At 40.8% G+C, this 24,199-nt stretch overlaps 1 protein-coding gene and 1 pseudogene across 1 annotated transcript in view; both read left to right on the top strand.

Annotated features, from left to right (window-relative positions):
• The first annotated feature begins 14,628 nt into the window (after window positions 1-14,628).
• Window positions 14,629-24,199, top strand: part of LOC148539699 (uncharacterized) — a 35,042-nt gene continuing 25,471 nt past the window's right edge. The window contains exons 1-2 of the mRNA XM_088447979.1: window positions 14,629-14,941; window positions 18,040-18,086. Coding sequence (XP_088304105.1) covers window positions 14,688-14,941; window positions 18,040-18,086 — 301 coding nt within the window. The 5' untranslated portion in view covers window positions 14,629-14,687. The remainder of the gene's footprint in view (window positions 14,942-18,039; window positions 18,087-24,199) is intronic.
• Window positions 22,486-22,604, top strand: LOC148539700 (5S ribosomal RNA; annotated as a pseudogene).

Raw genomic sequence — 24,199 nt, 5'->3', positions numbered from 1 at the left:
TGGACTATTTGTGCCTTTTTACACTCTGAGATCTAATGATCCACTCGCCACATACCGCTGATGTACAGCTTCTCTGAGATTGTATTATATATACCATCTCAGATAAATATAGAAGTATATATCTGGTATGTGCATTGATTGTAATTAGTGGGCACAAAAGATCTTTACTATTCAGGTGCCTTTGTTTTTACTTATGCCGGGTACATACTAGAAAACCCGGCATTCTTGCCGGTGGTCGGGGCGATTACCTTTGGCCCCCGTCCATGCAACATTGCCAGTACACATTAGAAAATGTAATAAATGAAGGAACGATTTGTCGTTCCGTCCTTCATTAATATACACTGCACCGCATGTGATAACTTCAGATCTGCCCTCACTGCAAGCAGATCAGTAGATGCGATGAACGACGCACTGGAGCACGCAATAGTGCGTACACACTAGACGATGTGGACGATTTGTCGTTCCATCCTTCATTATTCTGCACTGCATCACAGGCAATATCTGCAGATCTGCCTGCACTCCAAGCAGATCAGTAGATGCGATGAACGACGCATACACACTAAACAATGTGAATTATTTGCCATTCCAATTCATCTCAAAACAACAAATCGTTGAATATATCTAGTGTTACCCAGCTTTAGACAGAGCTGACAAACAGAAGGTCAAAAATTGAGATTCGAGAGCCATATTCAGTGTATATCACCATAACGCCGAATATATCGGCCTCTTTTTAATAAAGATTTTTATGAACATTTGTTGAGTACTATCACCTTTTTTTTGTGCTTATTTATACAAACAATAGTAAACAAAAAACAATGGTACAAAAAAAAAAAACCAACTGTAAATTAACAAGGTAGATCTCAAATTGGGCCAATAAAGCTGTTACATTTCTTACTGGTACATACAAATCACTTCTCATCACGCATGCATGGCTACTTCGCCGGATACTTTTGTGGGTAGGAAGAACTGTCTACTGAACTGATGGTTGTGTGTGTGCATCTTGTTGTTCGTATACCATATTTCCTACTTTTGTATCTGCCCAAAGTGTAATCCTATTTCCATTCATTATTTATCCCACCCATTGCAACCTATGTAGTACACCCAAGGATGAACAATCCGTGGAACTGATGTTTCTGCTTGTAGTTTTTTGTTCATATGTTGTATGTCATACTTTGTATCTCCCCAAAGTGTAATCATATTTGCAAGAATTCTTTATCACACCTATTGTAACTAATTCGGGGTTGTCCAAGATGGCTGCATCGTCTGATACTGTTGGGATGAAAAATTCACAGAACTAATGATTTTGTAGGTATCTTGTGATTTGTATTGCAGATTTTCTCCCACGTAGAAGCCACAGTCACTGTTCCCATAACAAACACAAATATAGTTAAATAATGGTGAGAGGTGATGTCAATCAGACTTGGGGGGTATATTTACTGAAGTGCAGGTTTTTAGATGTGGAGATGTTGCCAATAGCAACCAATCAGATTCTACTTAACATTTTTCTAGTACCTTCTAGAAAATTATAGCTAGAATTTGATTGGTTGCTATGGGCAACATCTCCAGCACTTTAGTAAATCTACCCCTTAGCCTTTGTTTTTAATAACCTGAAAACTGGCAGCCAGAAGAGCCTGAACTGAAGTGTCACCACCTGCTTATTAAGATGCCAACTATGTCCTGAGGATCCCCATCCATTCTTATAGATGTTGCTTATGGATATCTTGAGAATTGCAGTGTTTGCAAAATCTTCATCATATCTCCTTAGTGCTTTGCGGATAATTGATCTTGCGAAAGACCTCCTCTGCGGTTGAATTTCCACACTAGTGGCTTATATTTACTAAAGTGAGAGTTTTTAGAGGTGATGTTGCCCATGACAACCAGTCAGACTCTACTTAACATGTAAATAGCACCTACTAGAAGATAATAGCTAGAATGTGATTGGTTGCTATGGACAACATCTCCACTTCTAAAAACTCTCACTTTAGTAAATTTACCCCATAGTCTCTGTTTCAAACATATCTTCAGTTCCTGACATGCCAAGTGACACATACGTGCTCTGCATATCAGCTTCCAACTTCTTTTCTTCAATTTGCGTTGCATCTTTAAAGATAACATCTCGTGACTTAACAAGCTTTCTGGTATTTGGATTCCACAATCTGTAACCTTTGCTCTCATGGCAATAGCTAAGCATGATGCACTTTACTGACTTTGAATCCAACTTTTGTTTTTTCTTCTTTGGTATATGCAAATAGGTCAAGTTCTGAGATGTCTTAGGCTGGGTACACACCTAAAGATTTTCTGTCCAACCATCCAACTAGTTGATTGTTGGAATGAAAATCTGGTAACGTATGGGAGTAAATGATGATCAGCAATTTGCCCCTAAATGCCAGAAAACAGATGAAAGTGGTCATCTAGACAAGTTTGTTAAATGTTTGATCTAAATAATTTGTGTCATTTGCTTTCATACCTTACCAGATTTTCATTCCAACCAATCAACTAGTTGGATGGTTGGCCAGAAAATCTTTAGGTGTGTACTCAGCCTTACACTTGGTTTTCTCTTTCACCACACTTCAATAGGTATTATATTCTTTAAGGCAGGAGAACAGTTCTTCAGATAAAGTGCTGTGGACACTGCTTTCACCCAAAACTGCTTGTCTAGGCCTGTGTACTTTAGCATGCATCTTGCTCTCTCTACTAGTATACTGTTTGCTCGTTCACTGACATCACTTTGCTGTGGAGTATAGGCAATGGTCAATTGATGCTGTATTCCATATTTTTTTTATTTTTTTTAAATATTTTATTGTTAGGAAAACAACATATTGTGATACAAATATATCAGTAGGTTTTCTTCAGGATAATAAACACATTGCAGAGAAAAATTAAAATATTTGCAGTATATAAATCTCTATATAAATTGTAATTGCGCACCCAAGAAACAGTTATATATCGTTACATATGCAATAACAGTTACAATTACCATTAACGGGCCAGCTACAATTACAATGTGAATCAAAAGGGTGGGCCCTTATTAAGTACTTCCAAGTTAAACCATGACGTTAACTGAAAGCCTCTCCGTAAGGAATCTTTAAGTGATGGGGATAAAGTGTGAATATAAGGTAACCATGTGCCAAAAAACTTTTCAGTAAAATTTTCTTTATTGGTGGACATCTCTGTCCAGTCCATAGTAAACAGAAATATTATTCTAGGATGTAATAATGTAAGAGTAGGTGGGTTAGTCTCAATCCATTTTGTATTCCATATTTTCTTAAGAATTGTTCAACCTTTTGATCTCAGGGTCTTTAGTCTGTAACTTGTTTGGTTTTCTACAAGTCTTCAGTTGTTGTTGTTGTTATTGCAGAGTTATGTAGGCACACACCAGTAAATGACTCAAACTATGATCAGCCCAGTTACTTAATCAGTGGTGTTGGTTTATTGTAGTACAAGCTAAAGTATTTGACATTGCCCGGGTTTAAATATTCAAGTTATTAAGTTTTATTATGTTGTGTCATGATATCCATCCAGTGGCAGGGCCAGAACAGGCTTCCTGGGTCAAAGTTCTTCCCATCGCATTCCGCCGTGAGGTCCGACTGTGACCAATACCACTCCTTTAGGCATCCCAGACCAATTGCCACCCCTCTGATGTTTTCATTGAAAATCTATCCAGTGGAAGGCCCAGAACAGGCTCCCTAGGTCAAAATTCTGCCCATCGTTCCCGGGTCAAAGTTCTGCCCAGCGTACACCAACGGCTGGTCCGACTGGGTCCTCAACCCCCTAGTACAGAGGTTCCCAAACTCTGTCCTCAAGGCACCCTAACAGTCCAGGTTTTAAGGATATCCATGCTTGACCACAGGTGACTTATTTAGTACCTCAGTGAATTTGATTTAACCACCTGTGCTTAACCATGGATATCCCTAATACCTGAGCTGTTGGGGTGCCTTGAGGATCATGTTTGGGAACCTCTGCCCTAGTATGTCTTCTGGGAATCAATGTTACCACTCTGTAAAGTTTTCGTCCAAATCCCTCTAGTGGAAGGGCCAGAACAGGCTCCCTGGGTCAATGTTCTGCCCAGCATAACCCAATGGGAGGTCCGACTGGGATCCTAACCCCCCCCAGGATCCAACTGGACCACCTCGCGTTGGTTTAATCCCAATCGGTGCAGGAGTGACCGAATGCATAACAAGACAGACAGAGACAGACAAACATATAAACAAACAGACCATTTAATTTTATATATAAGATAGTAGATACAGCTGTACTCACTCTTACATGCACACTCAGAATGGAACGGAACTATTCTATACATCTCACCAGACAGTGAGTATGTTGCAAACGAGTAGCGGTGCAGGGATCTGGAACAACGTTATATGCAGGTATTAACCAGGGTGCCTTTAGGAGCTAAGCAGGATACTTCTGTCTCACCCCATGTATTTCTATACATTGCACGAAGTAAAAATGGCTGCAGTCATATGCAGTAGTACATAATCTTGGAGGTTGGATCTCCCTGCAGACTCTGGGTCCTACAGCCCTGCCTTACATTTTTTTTTTTTTTAAGGGAATGGTTCTCAGTTACTACTGACCAGCAGGGCTGCCATCAGGGGGGTACAGTCGGTACTAAAGGACCAGGATCGAGCTTATAGGGTGGCCCGAAGCACACAGAAGATCCCACCCCTATTAGACACTGACTAGCAGACCATGGCAGTGCTAGAAGGGGAAGGTTTAGATGGGAACAAGGGTGTTGTATGCCCTGGGCCCCCCTCAAATTGAGCGTGCAGCCAGGAGGAGTGCTACTTCGGCCGCTGTGGGTGACATTACAGGAGTGAGAGCAGCGGATGTACCATTGGGCTCTTATCTCTCCCTCTGCTTCTTCACTAGCTCCAGGCCCAGTCGTGTGCTCTTATTCACGCTGAAAAGGGTCCGCACATCCTCCACTGTTCCGGTGTGCGAGTTCTCCGTGGCCGCTGCTCCGTCCCCCGCTCCTCTCAGCCCTCACCACGGTGTTCTCTAGCGATCAGTGGCATCCTTATAGCTGTCTCCCTATAAGAGTCCCCCCACCCCTGTAACAGTCTCTAGAATCCGCAGACGGTGAGCGGTTGGGATCACTGTTTGTGGCCAGCTATGGGGTGATACTCCTGCAACCAAAGCTGTGTCCGCGAGAAGGTCAGTCTGTGGCTGTTATTACACGCTGGCTGCAGTCAGATCTCCGCTTCCAGGGACCAGCAGAGGTAGTCTGTACAGGGAAGATCAGACGGTTCCTTTAGTGTTGTCTGCAAACTGCAGCCTCTCTGCTTTTCCTCCAGTGATGAGGCCCTGTCTGTACCTGCGTAGCTCCTGCCGCTGGCTGCTTCTACTGGCAGCTGGACAGAGCTGATATAGCTTTTTTTTTTTCTGAGGCTGCCACCCTCCTCAAGTACAGTATACTTCTGCCCCATCCCTCCCCAAGTGGAGCCAGCCTTGAACCCCCTCTCCGAGTATGCCTCTGCTCCATCAGTCACCAAGTGTGCATTGATCCCCCTCCCCAAATGTGCCTCTGTCACCATCCCTACCCAAAGTGTGCCTCTATCCTTCATCTGCCGAAGTGTGCTTCTGCCATCATCCCTCCTCAAGTGTGTGGGGCATGAGGCGTATGTTAGCATTGTTGGGGGGTGTCATAGCCTCTATGTCCATTGGGTCAGAGGAGGGCCCTGCCCGTTTCATCCATCCTGGGCCACGCAAATTCTGATGGCAACCCTGCTGACCAGATATGCATCATCTGAATGAATTGTGCTCTATCTCTGTGAATTTGGCCAAGAACACATCTTTGCCAAATCAACCACTTCTCCAACAAGTCCTATGGATTGCCCACCTCAGACCCTTCTGGCAGATATAATCTCATTGTTTCTTTGTAGCCTTCCTGCCAGATTTCACATTTTATTTGTTTACATGCTGAAATTTTTGAGATAAGCTTTGCAGTATCTCCTTTCATAAAAGCAGTACCGTCATTGAGAGTGGCTATTATTAAAATTATTATTAACAATTACTTACATAGCTCCAGCATATTCCATTGCGCTTTACAATTGGGAACAAACCGTAATAAAACAAGACTGGGTAATGACACAGACATAGAGGTAAGTGGGCCCTGCTCGCAATCTTATGTTCTGCCTCAGGCACACTTTCCCTCAGTTTTTGGAGGTCATGGAGCATTAAAGATGGATTACATTGGAACTTTCTGATTTAGTTTGTCATCTCTTTTGTTGGATTTAGTTATTTCCACATTATTATTATCTTTGTTTTTTAAGGTGCCTCAGTGCTCTGCAGTTGCAGAAAGACAAGAAATCAGAACATATATAACATGGAACATACAAGATACACAAATTAAATGCAGACAAGAAAACAAAGGGTAGGGAGGTAATTGAGATTCTAATTTGAAGAGGGCACAGCTGAAAAAGGAGGCGCATGTGTGGCTCGGAGTGAAGTTTGGGACCGTTGTCAGGATACATTAGTGTGCATAGTATAGGTGGGAGTAGCGTAAGCCAAGGGCTTAACAAGATATTTGAAGGACCCATTGCAAAATTTTGAAAATGTATAGAACACAGGTAACTTTGACAAGGAAGATGGGCCCCATAAAAGCTGCACCCCCTGCACCTATGGTAGTTGCGCCCATGGCGTAAGCTCTAATAAAGAGATGGGTTTTCAGAGAGTATATAAATAGTTTAGCGTTATAGGAGTGTATGATTGGAATGGCGAGTTATTCCATAAATTTGTGTGACATGGGGGAAAGTCTTGTTGGCAGCAGTGAGTGGTGGTTACCAGAAAGGCACAGAACATAGGTAGGTCTAAGTAGACAAGAAGCAGCATATTTTGATATGAAATTGGAGATATATAAAGGATCTGTTGAGGGATTTTTAGGTAAGGGTGAATAATTTTAGTTGGAGGATATGTGGAGCAAAGTAATTATTTGCAAAGAATTTGCTAAAGATGATCAGCCTTTCTGTGCCATTATAGATTTATTGAAGTGGGCATAGTTAGGTGAGGGTGTCAGATAGGAGGTTGTTGTATTCACGGTGGGAGATGAGAATAGATTAACAATTGTGGTAGCATCTAGTATAAGAAAAGGAGACCACAGAGCTGTGAGAGACTGTGGAGCTAATTCTGAGTTACATGCAATGCCGATGCTCACAGAGTTTTTGTGGTACTGTGTGTGTGCGAAAATCCCTAAAAACTTGTCCGACGCACAGTTCCAATTGAGATACTTGGTATCAGAAATCTATTGGACGTTCCTGGGCAGTGACTGGGAGGGGGCTATTTAGAAGCAGGAAAGTGGTCCTTCTTGTGGGCGTGTCGCTGAAGTGGTTGTGTACACAGACTGTTTAACTGCTCACATTGGAGGCCATACTCAGAGGGAAAATATGCATCTGCTGTAGGGCTGGTGCAAGTTTCCATGGTGTGACAGATGGTGGCATCTAAAGACGCATCAAGCGGTATTACGGCATCTCCAGGCACTCCTAAGTGGGCGGATCAGTCATTGTACAGACAGATGCACGCTTGTACACCAGGGGAAGGGGTGATACTCACATTAACAAAGTCGCAGGTGTAACTACGGCAAGAGACTCTAAAGTGGTTGAGGCAGCATGTGACTCAGAATCAGGCCTTGGATGTAAGGAATAAAGCAGAGGGCAGTGCCATGTATAATACCAAGGCAGTGGGCCTTGCACACTGAGAACATTGTGGTGAGAGGAGGAAAGGTCAGATCTGTTCTGGTCATATTGAGCTTTAGGTAGTGGGACTTAAATGTGTAGAAAACAGACAGTTGGTTACATAAGGGAGTACAGAAATGGAGGAGAGGTAGATTTGGGTGTTGTCAGCAGAGAGATGTAGGCCGAATGAGCAAATTAGTTCCACAAGTGAAGATGTGTAATGGTGGAAAAAAGTAGAGGTGCGAGAACTGAGCCTTGTGGTCCCCAATGGGTAATGAAAGTGGAGCGTAGGATATGCCAGAGGTAGTGACATTAAAGGAGTAATTAGATTGGTAGGAACTGAACCAGGAAAGAACTGTATCATGAAGGCCAACTGTGTGATGGAGTAATGGGTGATGAACAATGTTGAAAGCAACAGAGAGATTCAGGGGGATTTGTATGGAGCAGTTATGCTTGGACTTTGCTGTAAGTAGAGATCATTGATCACTGTGAGTGCAGTCTCTGTAGAATGTTAGAGTTGGAAGCCCAATTGCACAATGTTGAGAATAGAGTGAGAGGAAAGAAAGTGCGAGAGGCAGCTCTACATAAATCTCTAAAGGAATTTATAGGCAAAATGGTCGAGATAAATAGCATAGTAGTTGGAAAAAGAGGCTGGGTGGAAAGATTTTTTTCCTTATTGAAAAATGTTTAAATGAGGATTTAACTGTGCCAATGGAAACAGACATATTAAAGATGTTAGCTGGAGGCGGGCATGGCATGGGGAGAAGCAGTGGAGAAGTTATAATGGAATATGTCACTGTCAGGTTGTAGAATCAAATGATGAGTTCATAGAATTCATCCTAGTTTACTATGGAGTGAAGTAATCTTGGATTGGGGATTGTAGGGATAAGGTCAGGAGGGGGTGCATGCTTTGGCATGAGACAATATTTTGTCAACTCATATTATTTTTCCTTTTCCAGAAGATGGCAAAGTCATGTGCTTTAAGAGAGGGAGAAGAGGTGCAGTTGGAAGAAGCAAGTTGATTGTGGCAAAAAGGCGATGGGGTTTAGAAGCTGAGCACTTTTGCCGGTAGCAGGTATTTTTGGATCATTGTAGACATTGGTGGCTGGAGCTGCATTGACTAGGACATTTACAAAGATGATTCTGTCCTGCTAGCCTGCTCATATGGTTGTTTTGCTTCCAGAGGCTGTGAGGCAGGCCACTTTATCTCCCTACTACTGTACGGAGAGAACACATGGGTACATTTTTTGAATTGCTCTATAACTGTTGTATGATTTCTTGTCCATGTTCAGCATCAAGAATCCAATGAAGTGTGCATGAAACATAATGAGAATCATCCAGGGATTGTCACCAGTAGAAGAAGTGTATTTAGTCAACTGATTCAGGATAGCAGGTTGCAAGGGTTTAGACTATATATCCCCATGTTGTATGCTCATCCTCTAGCCCAGTGGTTCCCAAACTTTTTTGAACCCCGGGGCCCTAGAGTATCAGCATTGTTTAGACGGCACCCCTAAGCCAAAAGTTTGTTATTGAGAAATTCAGAAAGAAATATAATAAAGTGAAGTAAATTGTGCTTACCTGTCATCCTTAGGCTCAGTTATGTGGTGGGGACAGGTTTGCGCTTTTGTTTGTCCACATATTTACATTACATTGATTATAAATAATTTGGTGCTGGACCCCCAACCTGAGGGTGCCACGGCGCAGAGTTTGGGAACCACTGCTGTAGCCTCAGCCCTCAACAATAGGGCTGTCCTCTATCCAAAACACCAGTGCTCTATTTTGAATCCCAATTTGTCTTGTCTTTGGTCTGCCTTGAGACAGGTTTTCAAACTTCAGCCCAGGACCCAGGGAGAGTGATTCCTTTTTTTTGTGGCTGAGCCAGTCACTGGCCAAACTATCATATTACATGTCTTTGCGGCCATCGCTATGTTTTGGGCATCATATGTAGTAACCCCCTGCTTTTGCTGCCCATGTGAAATATAAACCGGTTTCACCCGCCAGAGGCCATTTACTACTACAAGTTCAGTAACATATTTTCAGGAGCACTTAAGGCTACAGTGCGCAGTTTGCTGGCCTCACCTCGGCATCTTGTTGATCTTAGTACAGTCTCTTCTGTTGAACCCCGTTTGATGAAAACAAATGTATAACTGCTGTGAAGTTTGCTACAGAGTCCCTTAAAGGTTAGAAACCTGTAGCAGGCAGGTGGTGGAGGGGAGTCATGTACAGCTCTGCTCATTTTTGCCTTTTGTTGGTATAGGCTGAAAGCTCTGGGAGAATATTGTTTTAATTTTTTAGTATGGCGGAGGGAATGGTGCACTGCTAGTAAATCAGATAGGCCTCATGTGTAGCAGAAGGCAGTTGTTTGTATGGTACAGCTCGCCAAATGGGATGAATGCAGACCATGTGGCAAATATAACACATTTTTGAGTGATAATCATGTAGGAGGCTCATAGTACCCAGCACTAGCTCAAAAACATAGAATTTGAAAAATTTTCACTGAAAACCGGATATTTTCAGGATTTCAAAAGACAGAGCATGTAGAATTGCACCCTGTGATCAGCTCTGTGGTCTAAATAGACTACACGCTGATCACTTTACAAAAATAAATAGTTAAAAGAAGAAAACTGGCCGATGATCGCAGCTCTGTTGAGGTCCTCTGGGACTCTGGTGAACTAGTCTCTGGGCTCATGCACTGTGACCCCAGTAAGCTGCTCTATGCCAGCATCTTTGTTTACATCACAGAGCAACTGACCAGGGTCACAGTGCAGAAGCCAAGGGACCAGCTGACCAGGGTCACAGTGCAGAAGCCAAGGGACCAGCTGACCGGGGTCACAGTGGACCTGACCGGAGCACCCATCACCGGACAGGAAAGTGTAAGAGCAGGGGGTTGGTGGTGGGGTAGCTGGCAACGCATGCGCAGTCACACTGTCGGTATTTTTGCGAAAAATACCCTGAAAAGTATGCGGAGAGGATTCGCAGAGACAGAGCTTTTGGAGCAAGCTCTGTCCTTGCATGCGATATTTGATACTTCCTTCTGATGTAGTCCTGTGTAGCCCCTGTGGTCAGCACAGACGGTGTAATGGTTAGCGTTACTGCCTCACAGCACTGAGGTCATGGGTTCGATTCCCACTACGGCCCTAACTGTGTGGAGTTTGTATATTCTCCCTGTGCTTGCGTAGGTTTCCTCCGGGTACTCCGGTTTCCTTCCACACTCCAAAAATATACTGGTAGGTTAATTGGCTTCCCACAAAATTGACGTTGAATTTGAAATTGAAGTGTGTATGTTTGTGAGCATGTGGTAGGGAATACAGATTGTAAGCTCCACTGGGGCAGGGACTGATGTGAATGGTAAGATATTCTCTGTAAAGCGCTGCGGAATATGTGTGTGCTATATAAATAACTGATAATAAATAATATTGCAATGCGAATTTGGCTGATATTATCACAACCCATCCGCATCTTATATGTGGATTGCGATAAATGATGCCCATATGGTTTCTTTGGTTCTTGTTTAGAGACATCAGATTTTTCTGTATCATAACTGACAAACTGAAAAGTTGATTTCATGTTGGAAATAATTGAGAAGACAACGGACAAGGCAGGTCTCTTGTTTGTGTGATTTGTCCCAGGGCCGTAGCTAGGGTAGTGCGGCTGGTGCCATCGCACAGGGCACCACAGGTCAGGGGGCACTGTTTGCGCCTGTAAAATTTCTGTTTATTGTCATTCTTGCTTGTAGATTCCTCTTATTTCATCCCCAGCATCTCCTGGCCTCCCCTATCTCTTCCCTGGCCCTTCCCCATGAAGACATGGACCTTTTTTGGGTGCATTATGTCCCTTTGAAAAATGAGGGGGGCGCCAATGCTCTTTCTGGCACAGGGCACCAAAAAGTCTAGGTACGGCTCTGATTTGTCCTTATAGCAACACAATCTTTGCTGTTCCCGGAGCAGTAAATAGCATATTATAAGAAAGCTTATGTAAGGAACCCTGTGATCCTATAATTATGTTGTCATCTATAATAAAGTGAATGCTTTCTGCAGAGGCAGAAACAATAGGTGAACTACTGTATAGTTTTCTCAGTTAGTTAAACTGAGACGGTTTGTTCTTTAAGATCTCTGGGGGTGAATCAGCAAGGATCGCAATTTGCAAAACAGTCCCTGGCCTTGCCACTCACGAAAAAATGTCCAGACACGCCTGCGTTTCCGGGAACGCCGGCCAACCCCGCACTGCCCCTTAAATGCCTTTGCCTGTGAATCAGATCCCATGGGATCAGTCCCTCTCCTACTACAAACACTTTCCTTAGAGACACCATTTATTTAAAGTTAAACCTTTTCCAAAAAGGAAACCCAAGCACTAGTGCCAAGGGTTACCCTACGTCTTCCGAACATCAAAATCTAATTTTCAAACTCTGGTCCTATAATCCGGTTCGGCAATGACTGCAGTACCGTATGCCAGATTGTATATTTATGCAACTTAGTATCTGTTAATCAATTTTATTTGGGCCTGGCCATTGCTGTCTTTACTATATTTAGTATAAATCCAGTTAAACTCATACAGCATTTTGTTTAAATTAATAGATTCAAACTTGTGATTAAAGGAGGAGTACACCTCTGAAATGTCCCCCACAATGGTCAGTAGATTTTTCTTGTTGGGGGCAAGGGAGGGTTATTGAGGAAATATAGATCAGGGAAGTTCCTTAATTAGATGCTGGTTTATTTTGTGTGTGTGGGTTCTGCAGTGCGGAGTTAGGGCAGTCACGTACAAGGTGTACACAAGAAAGAAGTTGTCAAAGTACAATAAATTTGGGGGCTTACAACCAATGATTTGTGGCTGGGGTAGAACAGTCAGGCTTGGATGCAAATACAAAAATATCTCACCTGACAAGTGACAGTGCTTTTCACTGTTATGTACACAAGAATATTCACACCCAGCTAATCAATAGAGGGAAATGCGTTCCACCATAAACATGCCAATCATATTTCTTGCAGCATTATTGAGCTGCCACCAAGAGTGACTGATACAGCAAACAAGACAATATGATTTTCAGTAGGACCACATTGTGCAGGTTATACCAGATCTGCATTATACCTGGTGGCTGCATCTGTCAGATATACTGCACTGCTACATATGGAAAACAACCTATGCAAATGTATGTAGCATAATAGAAACTGAAAAAGGCATAGATCCTGTCCATCAGGCTCGATTATGCTGACCCTAAACAAAGTTTCATATGGTTAGTCGGGTCCTTGTCTGCCTCAGTACAGACATCCTTTTCAGCTAATGTATTCTAATTTAGCCCATATTTTATTTTCATTTATATATCACAATTAGCTATTTTTACTATAATGAGCAACTTCCACACTGATGTAAGCAGGGGATAATCTGTGTCACACTTTCCTATAATACATTAATTGCAGACAGTTGTACAGGGTGTGAATGTGGTGACTTTGTGAAATGTTTAACTATCAGACCTTTTCCAGAATAGATCAGTATATGTTTGTCAATGAGCAGTTTCAATAGGACAACGTTCTGTAGGGGTCTAATTTTCTATTACTAATCTGTACAAAGAGTAGAACACACACAGGGCGATCCAGCTGATTTGTTATCTGTGCAACTTCATAACGCACATACATCCAATCAGTCAGACTATGACAGCCTATATTGTCCGAATGGATTTACCAGATGTCTCAGATGATATTTAAATGATCCTGTTCAGATAATGAGAAGGAAGACCAAGGGTTTTTTTTTTTGTGCCCATCCACACTAAATTAATTGGCTGACAAATACGCTGCGTGCATGGGCACCTTTAAAGGCAATAATCTGCTATAGAAGAACAAAGGGAATATAGAATGCTGCGTGGTCGCACAAACCTTTATTAAAAAAGAAATCATCTCTGTTTATGTAAATTAAGCCTTGAATTGATTTTGTATTTAAAAGGCTTTAAAATATCTTCCTTCTTCCTAGTTGTGCTTCACTACTGAAAAGATTATCAATGAATTGTAATTTAACATGTATTAGAGTGGCTTATGCAAAAAATGTAGCTAGTATGGAAGAGTTATATTGCGCCATCTGCTGGTCATATACGACATGCACAACTTACAGTAACTGCTCATTATTACTACTCAGGACTGTTTTCTTGTCATTGTTATTTTAGGATTACCAGTGTCTACCTTACACAACTGGAGTCTGTAGATGACATACTTTTATGCAGAACATGGCAAACCATATTTTCGTTCCAACCTATTGCTCCTCACAATAATAAATAACACCTTTTTCCTTTACATAGTTGAATGGGTTGAAGTGTTCTGGAAATTTAATTTAAATATTTTTTATTTATTTGTGTGTGTTATGAATGTTTGTAAACATGTGCCGTAACATTGCCACATAATGCCTCAAACCCAAAATTCACTGCTGCAGACTCTTCTGGGCCTCAAGTATCGCTTTGGCAAAGCCTATACATTCATTGTTACCACCTAGATATTCCTAGTGAACTCTGATTGGTCTTCTCATATAGCCTTATATATAACTCAAGGCCCCAGCTCAGTGAGGGAGAATTGCTAGCCACTGTGCCACCATGCCACTCAGATAAAAGGACTCCTGTTTTTATATGGTCATAAAAACCGCCTACTTGAATTTCACAGTAGGGAATGCATAATCCAATATATTGTAACAATCTGTTAGTTTAGAAATGATGATGCTCAAATTAACCTGCAGAAAAATCAACAAAGTGTGTGTACGTGTGTGTGTTAGGGTTTTTTGTTCTCATGTTACATGGTAATTGATATGTAGTGCTCTGGTTGGTATACATACAATATTAGTTGGTGAGTGACAAGGGTCAAGTACCATGCAACAGACTGTTGCCAAGCAGCCACAGACAACAAGGCTTTCAACATTAACCACAAGCTGCAGCGAGAGGTTGAAGATATTAGAGAATAAAAGAACACTTGTTAGATTCCCTCTGTAGAACACTGCAGTTTGCCCAGCACGGTCTGCACTCTCTCAGCCAGTTACAGTACCATGGCAAGTTACTCTGTTCATCGCAACGCCAATTTTCAGTCATTTGTTAGGCAAGACTATCAACCTAGACTTTTCAAGGCAAAGTATGATGAGATCAGGTGCAAAGCGCGGCTGCAACACACCCAGGAAATCCGAAAGAAAGTGAAAAGTGCGACAGTGTATGCTGGTGAATACAGAATGAAGGAACTAGGTGAAAACTTTCAGCCAATGAGACCAAGCTCACCGACCAGGATGAACAAGCCTCACCCACCCGAGTAAGGTGTATAGAAGTTTGTCTGTCCGTAATAATTGGGAGCTTTTTAATCCAGAGTACTGTACTAGGTCAGTGGTTCTTAAACTCGGTCCTCAGGACCCCACACATGTCACATTTTCCAGGTCACCCAGCAGGTGCACAGGTGTGTTCATTACTCACTGACACATTTTAAAAGATCCACAGGTGGAGCTAATTATTTCACTTGTGATTCTGTGAGGAGACCTGGAAAACATGCACTGTTTGGGGTCTTGAGGACCGAGTTTGAGAACCTGTGTACTAGGTTATCACAGCATAGCATTAAGCTCCTCTTATCTCAATATAAGACACACTAGGCAGGCTAATGTACAATGTATTTGTGTAAATTCCTAACTGTGGACTGTATTTGCAGAATATTGTGTGCAGCTATGTGCTTTCCTGCCTCTATATGTTTATTAATTCTATATCACTATGTGCTTAATTCAGTGTCTCTTGACAATAATGCAGGTAGGGTGTAAATAAACCTGCCTACAGTATTATATGCACATAGCACAATTATTAATACTTTATTAATGACAGAAAATCATTATTTGTGATTGGTAACCCTTGTTTGTTTTCTGTTGTTATGGAGCAGATCTTTTCGGGATTCAATTCTGTAACATACTTATTTAAATATTTCCAAATTTTGCCATATTTTAAGGCAGGAAAATTGCAATACTGATAACCTGGCATAGGACTGGCACATTATGTACAGCTATATTTATGTAACGAGAGAGACAATTTCTATAAATATGAGGTGCACTACTTTTCCTAAAAATAAGTCTGCCCTATTTTTGCTTTGCTCCATAAATGTATCTTCTGTTGTGCTGAAGTGACATTTTTCTGAAACGTTCTAATATTATAACTTTATTGCTTTGTTTAAAAAGAAGTTAAAAACTGCGTTGTTACTGTAAAGGCTGCTGTAATAGCACGCTAATGAATACACCAGGAGTCAGCAGCGAATATAAAAATATAATTAGAAATTAAATTATATCAATATTGTCAACCATTAACCAATACCAGCATCTCCAATGATAAATGTCCCATATACAGTGTCTGTCCCCCTTTTCCTGTGTTAGGATCATTGTCTGGATGATGCGGAAAAGGAAAAAACATTGTGAAACTAGATAATTTTTTACCTGAATTGTTTGTACAGCTGTGTTAACATTTGCCTTGTAACTCTCAATACACAAGGGAAAGGACTTGCACATGTCATATTTGGTTTTTTATATGAACACAAAGTGATATTGTAAAACAATTTTGTAAGACCCAGCGTTTCAAAAATATTTCCAAATATTTACAGTATCAGGGTAGTTTGAAAGATTTCTCTATTTTTCCTACTAAGGTCCGTATTCAATTTGAGGCGAAATGTCGGAATTGGCGATAATTTATCGCCAATGACGTCATTTTCGCCTATTTCAATTATCTCCGTATTCAATTACATTTACTTTTCGCCGGTGCGAAAAGTCAATCTAAAAAAACGGGGATAAGTTTTCACCAGCCTTTTGCTGGCGACAAAAAGTGCAGGTTTAGGGGTGCAGGCTTAAAAAAAATTAGCCTGCACCCTTGGGAATGCCCCCTTATAACAAACTGTGTCAAAAAAAGTAAAAAAAAAAAAAAGTTACATTTTGAGGTTAAAAAAAAATAAAAAAATAGCGAACACACTTGTAATTTAGCGGAATGGAGTCCAGAGAGGTTCCCGTATTTTTTCGCCGATCAAAGTTTTGCCTGTTCCCGATTTCGCCTTCTTTGGAATTTAATACAGGGAATAGCGTGTTCCGCCTGGAAAACCGGCGAAGGAGGCGAAAAGTCCAGCAGGCGAAAAATCTGGACTTTTCGCCTCAAATTGAATACAGGCCTTAGACTTAAGGGGGGCTGCAATTTTTCTAGCTACTGCTGGTTGCTCACGGTATACCACATACAGATCATCTACTTTAAATCACCTTAATAATAATTTATGTAAAAGTGCTCTAGGGCAGAGCTTCTCAAACTCGGTCCTCAGGACCCCACGCAGGTCACGTTTACCAGGCCACCCAGCAGGTGCACAGGTGTATTCATTACTCACTGACGCATTTTAAAAAATCCACAGGTCGAGCTAATTTTTTCACTTCTGATTCTGTGAGGAGACCTGGAAAACATGTACTGTTTGGGGTCCTGAGGACCGAGTTTGAGAACCTGTGCTCTAGGGTACTGGTAGATTGTTAATAGTTATTAGTGTAGATATATTTTAAAAGTCCTGGTGTGAACCACTGGATATATGTAGGTTAGTCTATTTGGTCTTTGCTGTCAGGTGGGTGTCCTTATTACTGTTAATCCCAATATAAAGACTCGCTATGCAATAACTTTGCCCATCATTGAATGGTATAAAGGATTCTAACGTGCAATAATATACAAAGGATATGTCTGCGCTTGTGTTCACAAAAAAATCTAATAAATGGTTAATTGTATAAACATAACAATTTATTAAGTACATATAAACTAGAACTGCAGTTCCTATATTAAAAATATATCAGCAATTCATTAATAAAAAATAATAAATAAAAGATAGAAAGCGTAAATGGTGTAATGAGTCTTACAAAAATAACTCCATAAATCATCATGTTGGAACAGTAGTAAATTGATTGGTATCCCCAATGATTGGAGGGGAAAAGGGAAGAAGAGCAGCAGAGTGTCCACGAATGAAATGCACTCACCGCTTCCCCATGAATGATCAAACTGGAAACTCCAGAGCAATATCCTGTAGGGCTCCTATTCAATATAATAAAGCTGCTTTGATGAAAATAGTATATTGTAGTTTGCTCCGGCAATTATATGATGCGAAGTGGCTGCTCGCCGTCAATAGGATCCACAGCGGGATAGGAAGCTCCGGCAATTGATCCGCAGTACGCGCTGCAGTCAGGGGGACACGATGTGCTGCACTCCGGTGCTTGTGCTTGCACAGTGACTGCTCACCGTCAGCACAGCTACCCAGGAGGTCTCTCTGCATGTATTTCTATTATTTACATTTAATCCTCGAAAATGTGCATGCATGTCAGTTATGCATTATTTGTTATGCATTATTGTTTTGTTTTTGTTTTTTCCCAGGATATTCTTGATTACCACACTACATAACCTACCCGGTTATTACAATTGTAAGTACGTAAATAATTTCACTCTCCATTCAACTCCCCTGAGAGTGGGTTTGGGGGCAGTCTCATGCTGCAGCCAAATCGCACTGAACAAACTGCTGACAAGACTGCACACTCAAGCGAGGGAGACAGACGCAGGCCGAGTCTTGTGGCTTGTTGCAGTTTACGTCATTATTTTTAACTTCTGATTACCTTTACCTTAGTTTTTATAATGCTGTCACCATTCTTTTAATACTGCCGTTTTATGACTTTGTGTTCAGCTTCTCATTTCATTTTTTTTTCTTCTCTCCGTCTGGATGTTATACGTACTTCCGCTAATTGCTCACCCTGCCAGATGTAACCTATGCAGTGTGCCCCAGGTGGCTGCCTCAGATGGTTCTTTCTTGGGCAGGATGAACAACATGTGGATCTATTCATTCAGTGTGTATTATATTACACATGTTTTTGTCACCTGTATATGTCATAGTTTCTTGTATGGCTTATGCCACTCATTGCAACATTTGTAGTGTGCCTAAGATGGCTGCCTTGACTAGTACACCCATGGGTGGAATGAAAAATACTTAGAACTGGTGCTTATGTAAGTGCTCGGCTTCTACATTCAGTACGTTGCAACTTCCCCATTTTTTTGTCATCTCTTCTAGGCATTGCTTATTCCACCCAAGTTAACTTATGTAGCGCACCCAAAATGGCCGCCTCGTCTGGTAATTTTCGTAGGTGGGTTATGTAACCAGTGGAATTTATTACCCAAAATGGCTGCACCAACCCTGCATTAATTTAATTGTCCCTGTTCACTATGTTCATTGTTTTTTGGTTTGTTTTCTTCTTGCTGTAATACCTAACTTCTGTTCTATGCTTTGATGCTTGTATAGCGACTTTGAGTCCTGCTGGAGAAAAGCGATTTATAAATAAAATTATTTTTATTAAAATAAGTACTTGTATTGACATAAGTGAAATTCATGTAACATAGTAAACTTCAATAGGACAGTTTTGATCCCTTATCAACTAAATACTACCACTATTATCAGTTATCATTTGGCAATAATTCACATGGGGTCTAAAAAAGCTACCTATATCATTATAAGCATACAACACATTTTACTTTATTAATGGTGTGCAGGGGCTGGCTGGCATCATTTAGCCTGGACAGCAAATGCAAGCAAGTGGCCCTGGCGCACTGCAACGTAAAAATGGAGTGACAACAATCTGTACGCGTGGTTTGTCTAATGTGGGCATGGTTTAAAACTTATGTTGCATAGCTATAATCAAATACAACACATACCAGCCCCTTTTGACAAACCCGAGACTTACTATCCTAATGACTATCCTAATGATGTGTATAATATACACAGCATTCTAACGAAATCTATACAATACAGGGAGATTTCCAGTAACCAATACATGATTCATAGAGCATTCGCGTGACTTGTATGCAATCATAGTTGCCGACCTTTGAGCTGCCTCTTCCGGTAGACTGGCCTGCGTGAGAATTGCCCACTCTTCTGGGCGACTGGGAGTGCCACACGAGTTTCAGGGGCCGCACAAAAATCGTGTGGCTCTCCCGGCCACCCAGAAAAGCAGGCAAGTCTCCCGGCTGGCTCCGTGCATTCCGGAGCATCGTAAATAAAAATTTAAAAAAAACCTATGGGGACTGCTTTTGTAAGCAAAAACCGGGAGTTACTTTATATTTGTGGATATCCCACAAATATTAATTGATAAATAGACCCCTAAATCCTAGATTATCAGGCTATAAGGTAACACCAGCACGCTTTACTATGTAATACACCTGTGTTGATGTACACAAAGGGTCTGATGCAGAATTGAACGTACGCCTGTTGAAGCATATCTTGCTTGTGTTTGCACTGCGCAAGCTTCGGGGCCAAGTGTACACAAGTACCAGCAATGCCCGAGTGGTTCACATTTTACACGTATCTGCCGTCATGGCTAAAGGGGCATTACTGGGCTGTAATGGAGCATTCTCACGTGCGTTAAGCTCACTGAGGACGTGCTGATGGAACTCCGAGCCACAGAGTGTAGGATGATATGATTGGTAGCAATCTAATCATGTGCCAGAACTGTCCCTCCCACTCCTGCAACAATTCTAATCATAACCCACAAGAAAGAAGAAAAGTAGGGCTTATTGCTGGGGCACTCAATTAAATATTTAGTATGAAGTATACATTTAAAATATAGCTTTTAATAAACACAATTTAAAATTACAAAGGGACTCATGCTACACATTTTTTTATTATTTAAAGGTAATTAATTTATGAAATGGCGAAAATATTTGGATGGGGATACCATATCTCCTACGACTTGTAAGGTTAATCCATATATCTTGTCAAATCGATGTAAGTCTTCTATAGGAAGATAGGTACCCTATAAACCCTAGTAGTATATTAACAACGTGATTTGCTAATTATCCAAACCAAATGGATATGTGGTAACAAAATTATATAGATACCTGTTGTGTTACCACTCTTTCCCAATCCACCTCCTTGGAGGGTATTTTGCTCCTCATGCAGTACCAATTACATATGTAATCACCTGATGTTTGGAAACAATCTCGTGGACGCTATATGACTGTACTCACTCCAATGACATATAGAGGTGATATTTGTGCTCACAGACCTGTTTTTTGTGGATTAATACTGACATAACAGACATTGTGGATCAGAAGGAACTCTCTGTACAGGGATTTGTGTCACTAATATCTTTCTGCTGTATTAATTCTGCTAAATAAACTGCCTCATTAGCAGTAGTGTTTAGATCCCTATGGGCACAGTACCCATAGCTTCTCTACATAGTTGATGCAATTAACTGCTCTGATGTAATCCATTATTCTTACAAATACAATTGGATTTATAGAGATACTTTGGTACAATTAATATAAATACTAATTATTGCTTTAACCCTCGATCTCTGTTGATCTGTACAGCCTTATGTGGGGCTCAATCACCCTACTAACATGTCTTATATGCTAAACTAATACTAATAGTCATTAGGACTCATTGGTGCATTAATGACACATTGTGTTTGGATCATTGATGGTGTTGAAGCTTACTGCTGTCAGGACTGCTATGCTTAATTAACACATTTGGAGTTGCGAGTATGTACAGTTTCTATATATAAATGGCATATAGTGCTATGATCAATTCTTGAATCAACCATTAAATGTTTGAAGGTACACAATATAATTTTGACATGTATGTGATATAATTTGACTGGTAAAAAGTTGTGATGAATACTTTGTGGAACAATTAAAGTACGCTTATGCAATACTTTCTTTGAAATATGTAATTTTTAACAAAGTGGACTCTTTCAATGAGACAGTCCTACAAACCACCTTGCTTTGTGTTTACCTGGCCATTCAAACTTTCCAGACTGATTACACACCTACAGCCAGGATTGCACAATTTAAATCGAACAATTTAAATCAAATGATTAAATCATGATTTAAATCATCAGGGTTGCACAATTTAAATCAAACTATTTAAATCAAATGATGTAGCTGTTGCTCTGGATCGTGCACAAAGACGCAACTGCACAATCAGTGATGTCGTACAAGTGTGGAAGAAGCTGTTAGATGATCTTGAAGAGATTGGACACCACAGCAATGTAGTAAAGATGGCAAAGGCAATAGTTAAAATTACACTCACAGATGCCCACTTGCTGGCTAATCTACTTGATCCTAGGTACAGGGGAAAAAAAGCTTAGTCCTGCTGAAATTGAGACTGCTATAGAGTTTGCTCTTGCCAATAATCGTTAAATGATGCCGGTCATCATCAACTTTCGTGCATCCATGAAACCATTTGCACTATACATGTTTGAAGTGGATGCCAAGTATCTCCCCTGGTCTGGTGGATGTCCTACGCAGCTCAACTTCAGTTAGACACTTCTGTAGTAAATCTTCTGAAGCAGATGTTCACCGCAGTTTCATCAAGTGCAGGAATTGAAAGGATCTTTTTCAACGTAGTTTTGTACAAGCCAAAACACACAACAGATTGGGAAATGGAAAAAGCAGCTAAGCTGTTGCATGCTACAGAGCCTTTTCTGTTGAGGACAAACGTGAGGACGTAGACAAAGACATGTACATGTTGACTGAGACTCAAACAACTGAGTGAAATTCAGAGCCTAATTGTACTTCTTGATGCAACTGTTTAGTGTGTATTTATTCTATTACTGTTTCATTTTGTTACTGTTCTCACTTCAAAAATTGTTCATTTATTACTAAACCAAGGTTTAAACATCTAAAATTAAAGTTTACTTAAAAAAAATGTTAATAAAAAAAATCCTATTTAAATCCAAAAAATCTGATTTAAATCAAATAAATCCGATTTTAATCAAATAAATCAGAATTTTTTTTTTATTTTTATAAAAAAAAATCCGATTTTTATGCAACCCTGCCTACAGCCATTCCATACTGGATGTGCCCAATCTCGTCTGAGCTTGGAGGCTATACAGCATTGGGCCTGGTTAGTACTTGGATGGGAGACCACCTGGGATTACCAGGTGCTGTAGGTTCATAAACAAGGAGGTGGATTGGGAAAGAGTGGTAACACAACAGGTATCTATATAATTTTGTTTCCATATATCCATTTGGTTTGGATAATTAGCAAATCACGTTGTTAATATACTACTAGGGTTAATAGGGTACCTATCTTCCTATATAAGACTTACATCGATTTGACATTATATATGGATTAACCTTACAAGTCGTAGGAGATATGGTACCCCCATCCAAATATGTTTTGCCATTTCATAAATTATTACCTTTAAATAATAACAATTTTTTGTGATATTAATTTTATGTGTAGCATGGGTCCCTTTGTAATTTTAAATTGTGTTTATTAAAAGCTATATTTTAAATTTATACTTCATGCTAAATATTTAATTAAGAGTGCCCCAGCAACAAGCCCTTCTGTTTTTCTTTTTTGTGGGTTATACTATACCTTGGGCTTTGGGAGCACCACCAGTGATTATCTATGATCTGTTATGATGGAGAGATATAACATTGTTGGTATGTACTAATTAATTGGTTCTGTGCAGAATCCCCTTTTTCCTCTGTTACAACTATTATAATCATGCCTGAAAAACTGCCCTCTCATCCCACAAATATATTCATGTCCAGAACTGCCCACCATACACCACTTCCTCTAACAATTATAATCATGTCCCAGAATTGCTGTCTCATCCCACAATTATAACCAGAAATGCCCCCTTCCTAACACAATTCTAATCATGACCACAACTGCACCCACAATTATAGCCATTTCCCATTACTGCACCCCTCTTCTCCCCTTCCCTCCATAAAATATCCATATACAATGAGACCTCAGGTCTTTGTGGATGGCCCAGCACACTTACCTCTCCTCCTGCACCAGTCCCCTCACTCTCCCAGAGTGTTTGTTGCCTCATCTGATTGGTTAATAGTTCTGCCATCCACCAATCAGTGCTTGGATATGCCGATGACCGTGATTGGTGGATGGCCAGCATCATCCACCAATGACCATGTGAGTAGCCAAAACGGATTACAGTGCATTGTGACTGCACTGTGCAGCGTGGCTGTGCTGTGTAGGAACTAGGAAGGAGTCTCACGTGGCCAGCTGCCGGGAGGCCTGCTAGAGAATGCTGCCCGGCTGCTCCACTTTCATACTATAGATGTGGCTGGGAAGCATCCTCTGCCTACTCCCAGCTGCGACCCTAAATAGCTAAAAGTGTACCAGCCCGGGGGGGTGGATTCCACCCTGCCCCCTGGCCCAGTTCATCCCTGATGGTGTGTTATGTCCATAACAAATCTTTGTGATTGTTACTGCCTAGTTTTAGTTGTAGTATTTTGTTGTAAATTTGTGACTTCATTATAGAAAGTATGAAGCTTCCTGCTAGTTAAAAAATGATTACGTTACACATCGTTCAAGGAAATCCTTTAACAGCAATGTTGAAAGAGAGATTAAGCACATCTAGCGTAGTGTATTTATTGATATCAAGACCCGTGAGTGCCGCCGATGACAAGTATTATACATATGTGAGATATGTGGATGGCATCTTTGCTTTTACTGTTAGTACCAATGTGCTATGTGGCCTTGCAATATGTCTGCTATTTGTCATGTAATAAAATA

Source organism: Taudactylus pleione, unplaced genomic scaffold (genome assembly GCF_031769625.1).
Source record: "Taudactylus pleione unplaced genomic scaffold, aTauple2 ptg000021l, whole genome shotgun sequence".
Taxonomy (NCBI): Eukaryota; Metazoa; Chordata; class Amphibia; order Anura; family Myobatrachidae; genus Taudactylus; species Taudactylus pleione.
The sequence above is the reverse complement of the archived record's forward strand: the minus strand, read 5'-3'. Positions and strand labels throughout refer to the sequence as shown.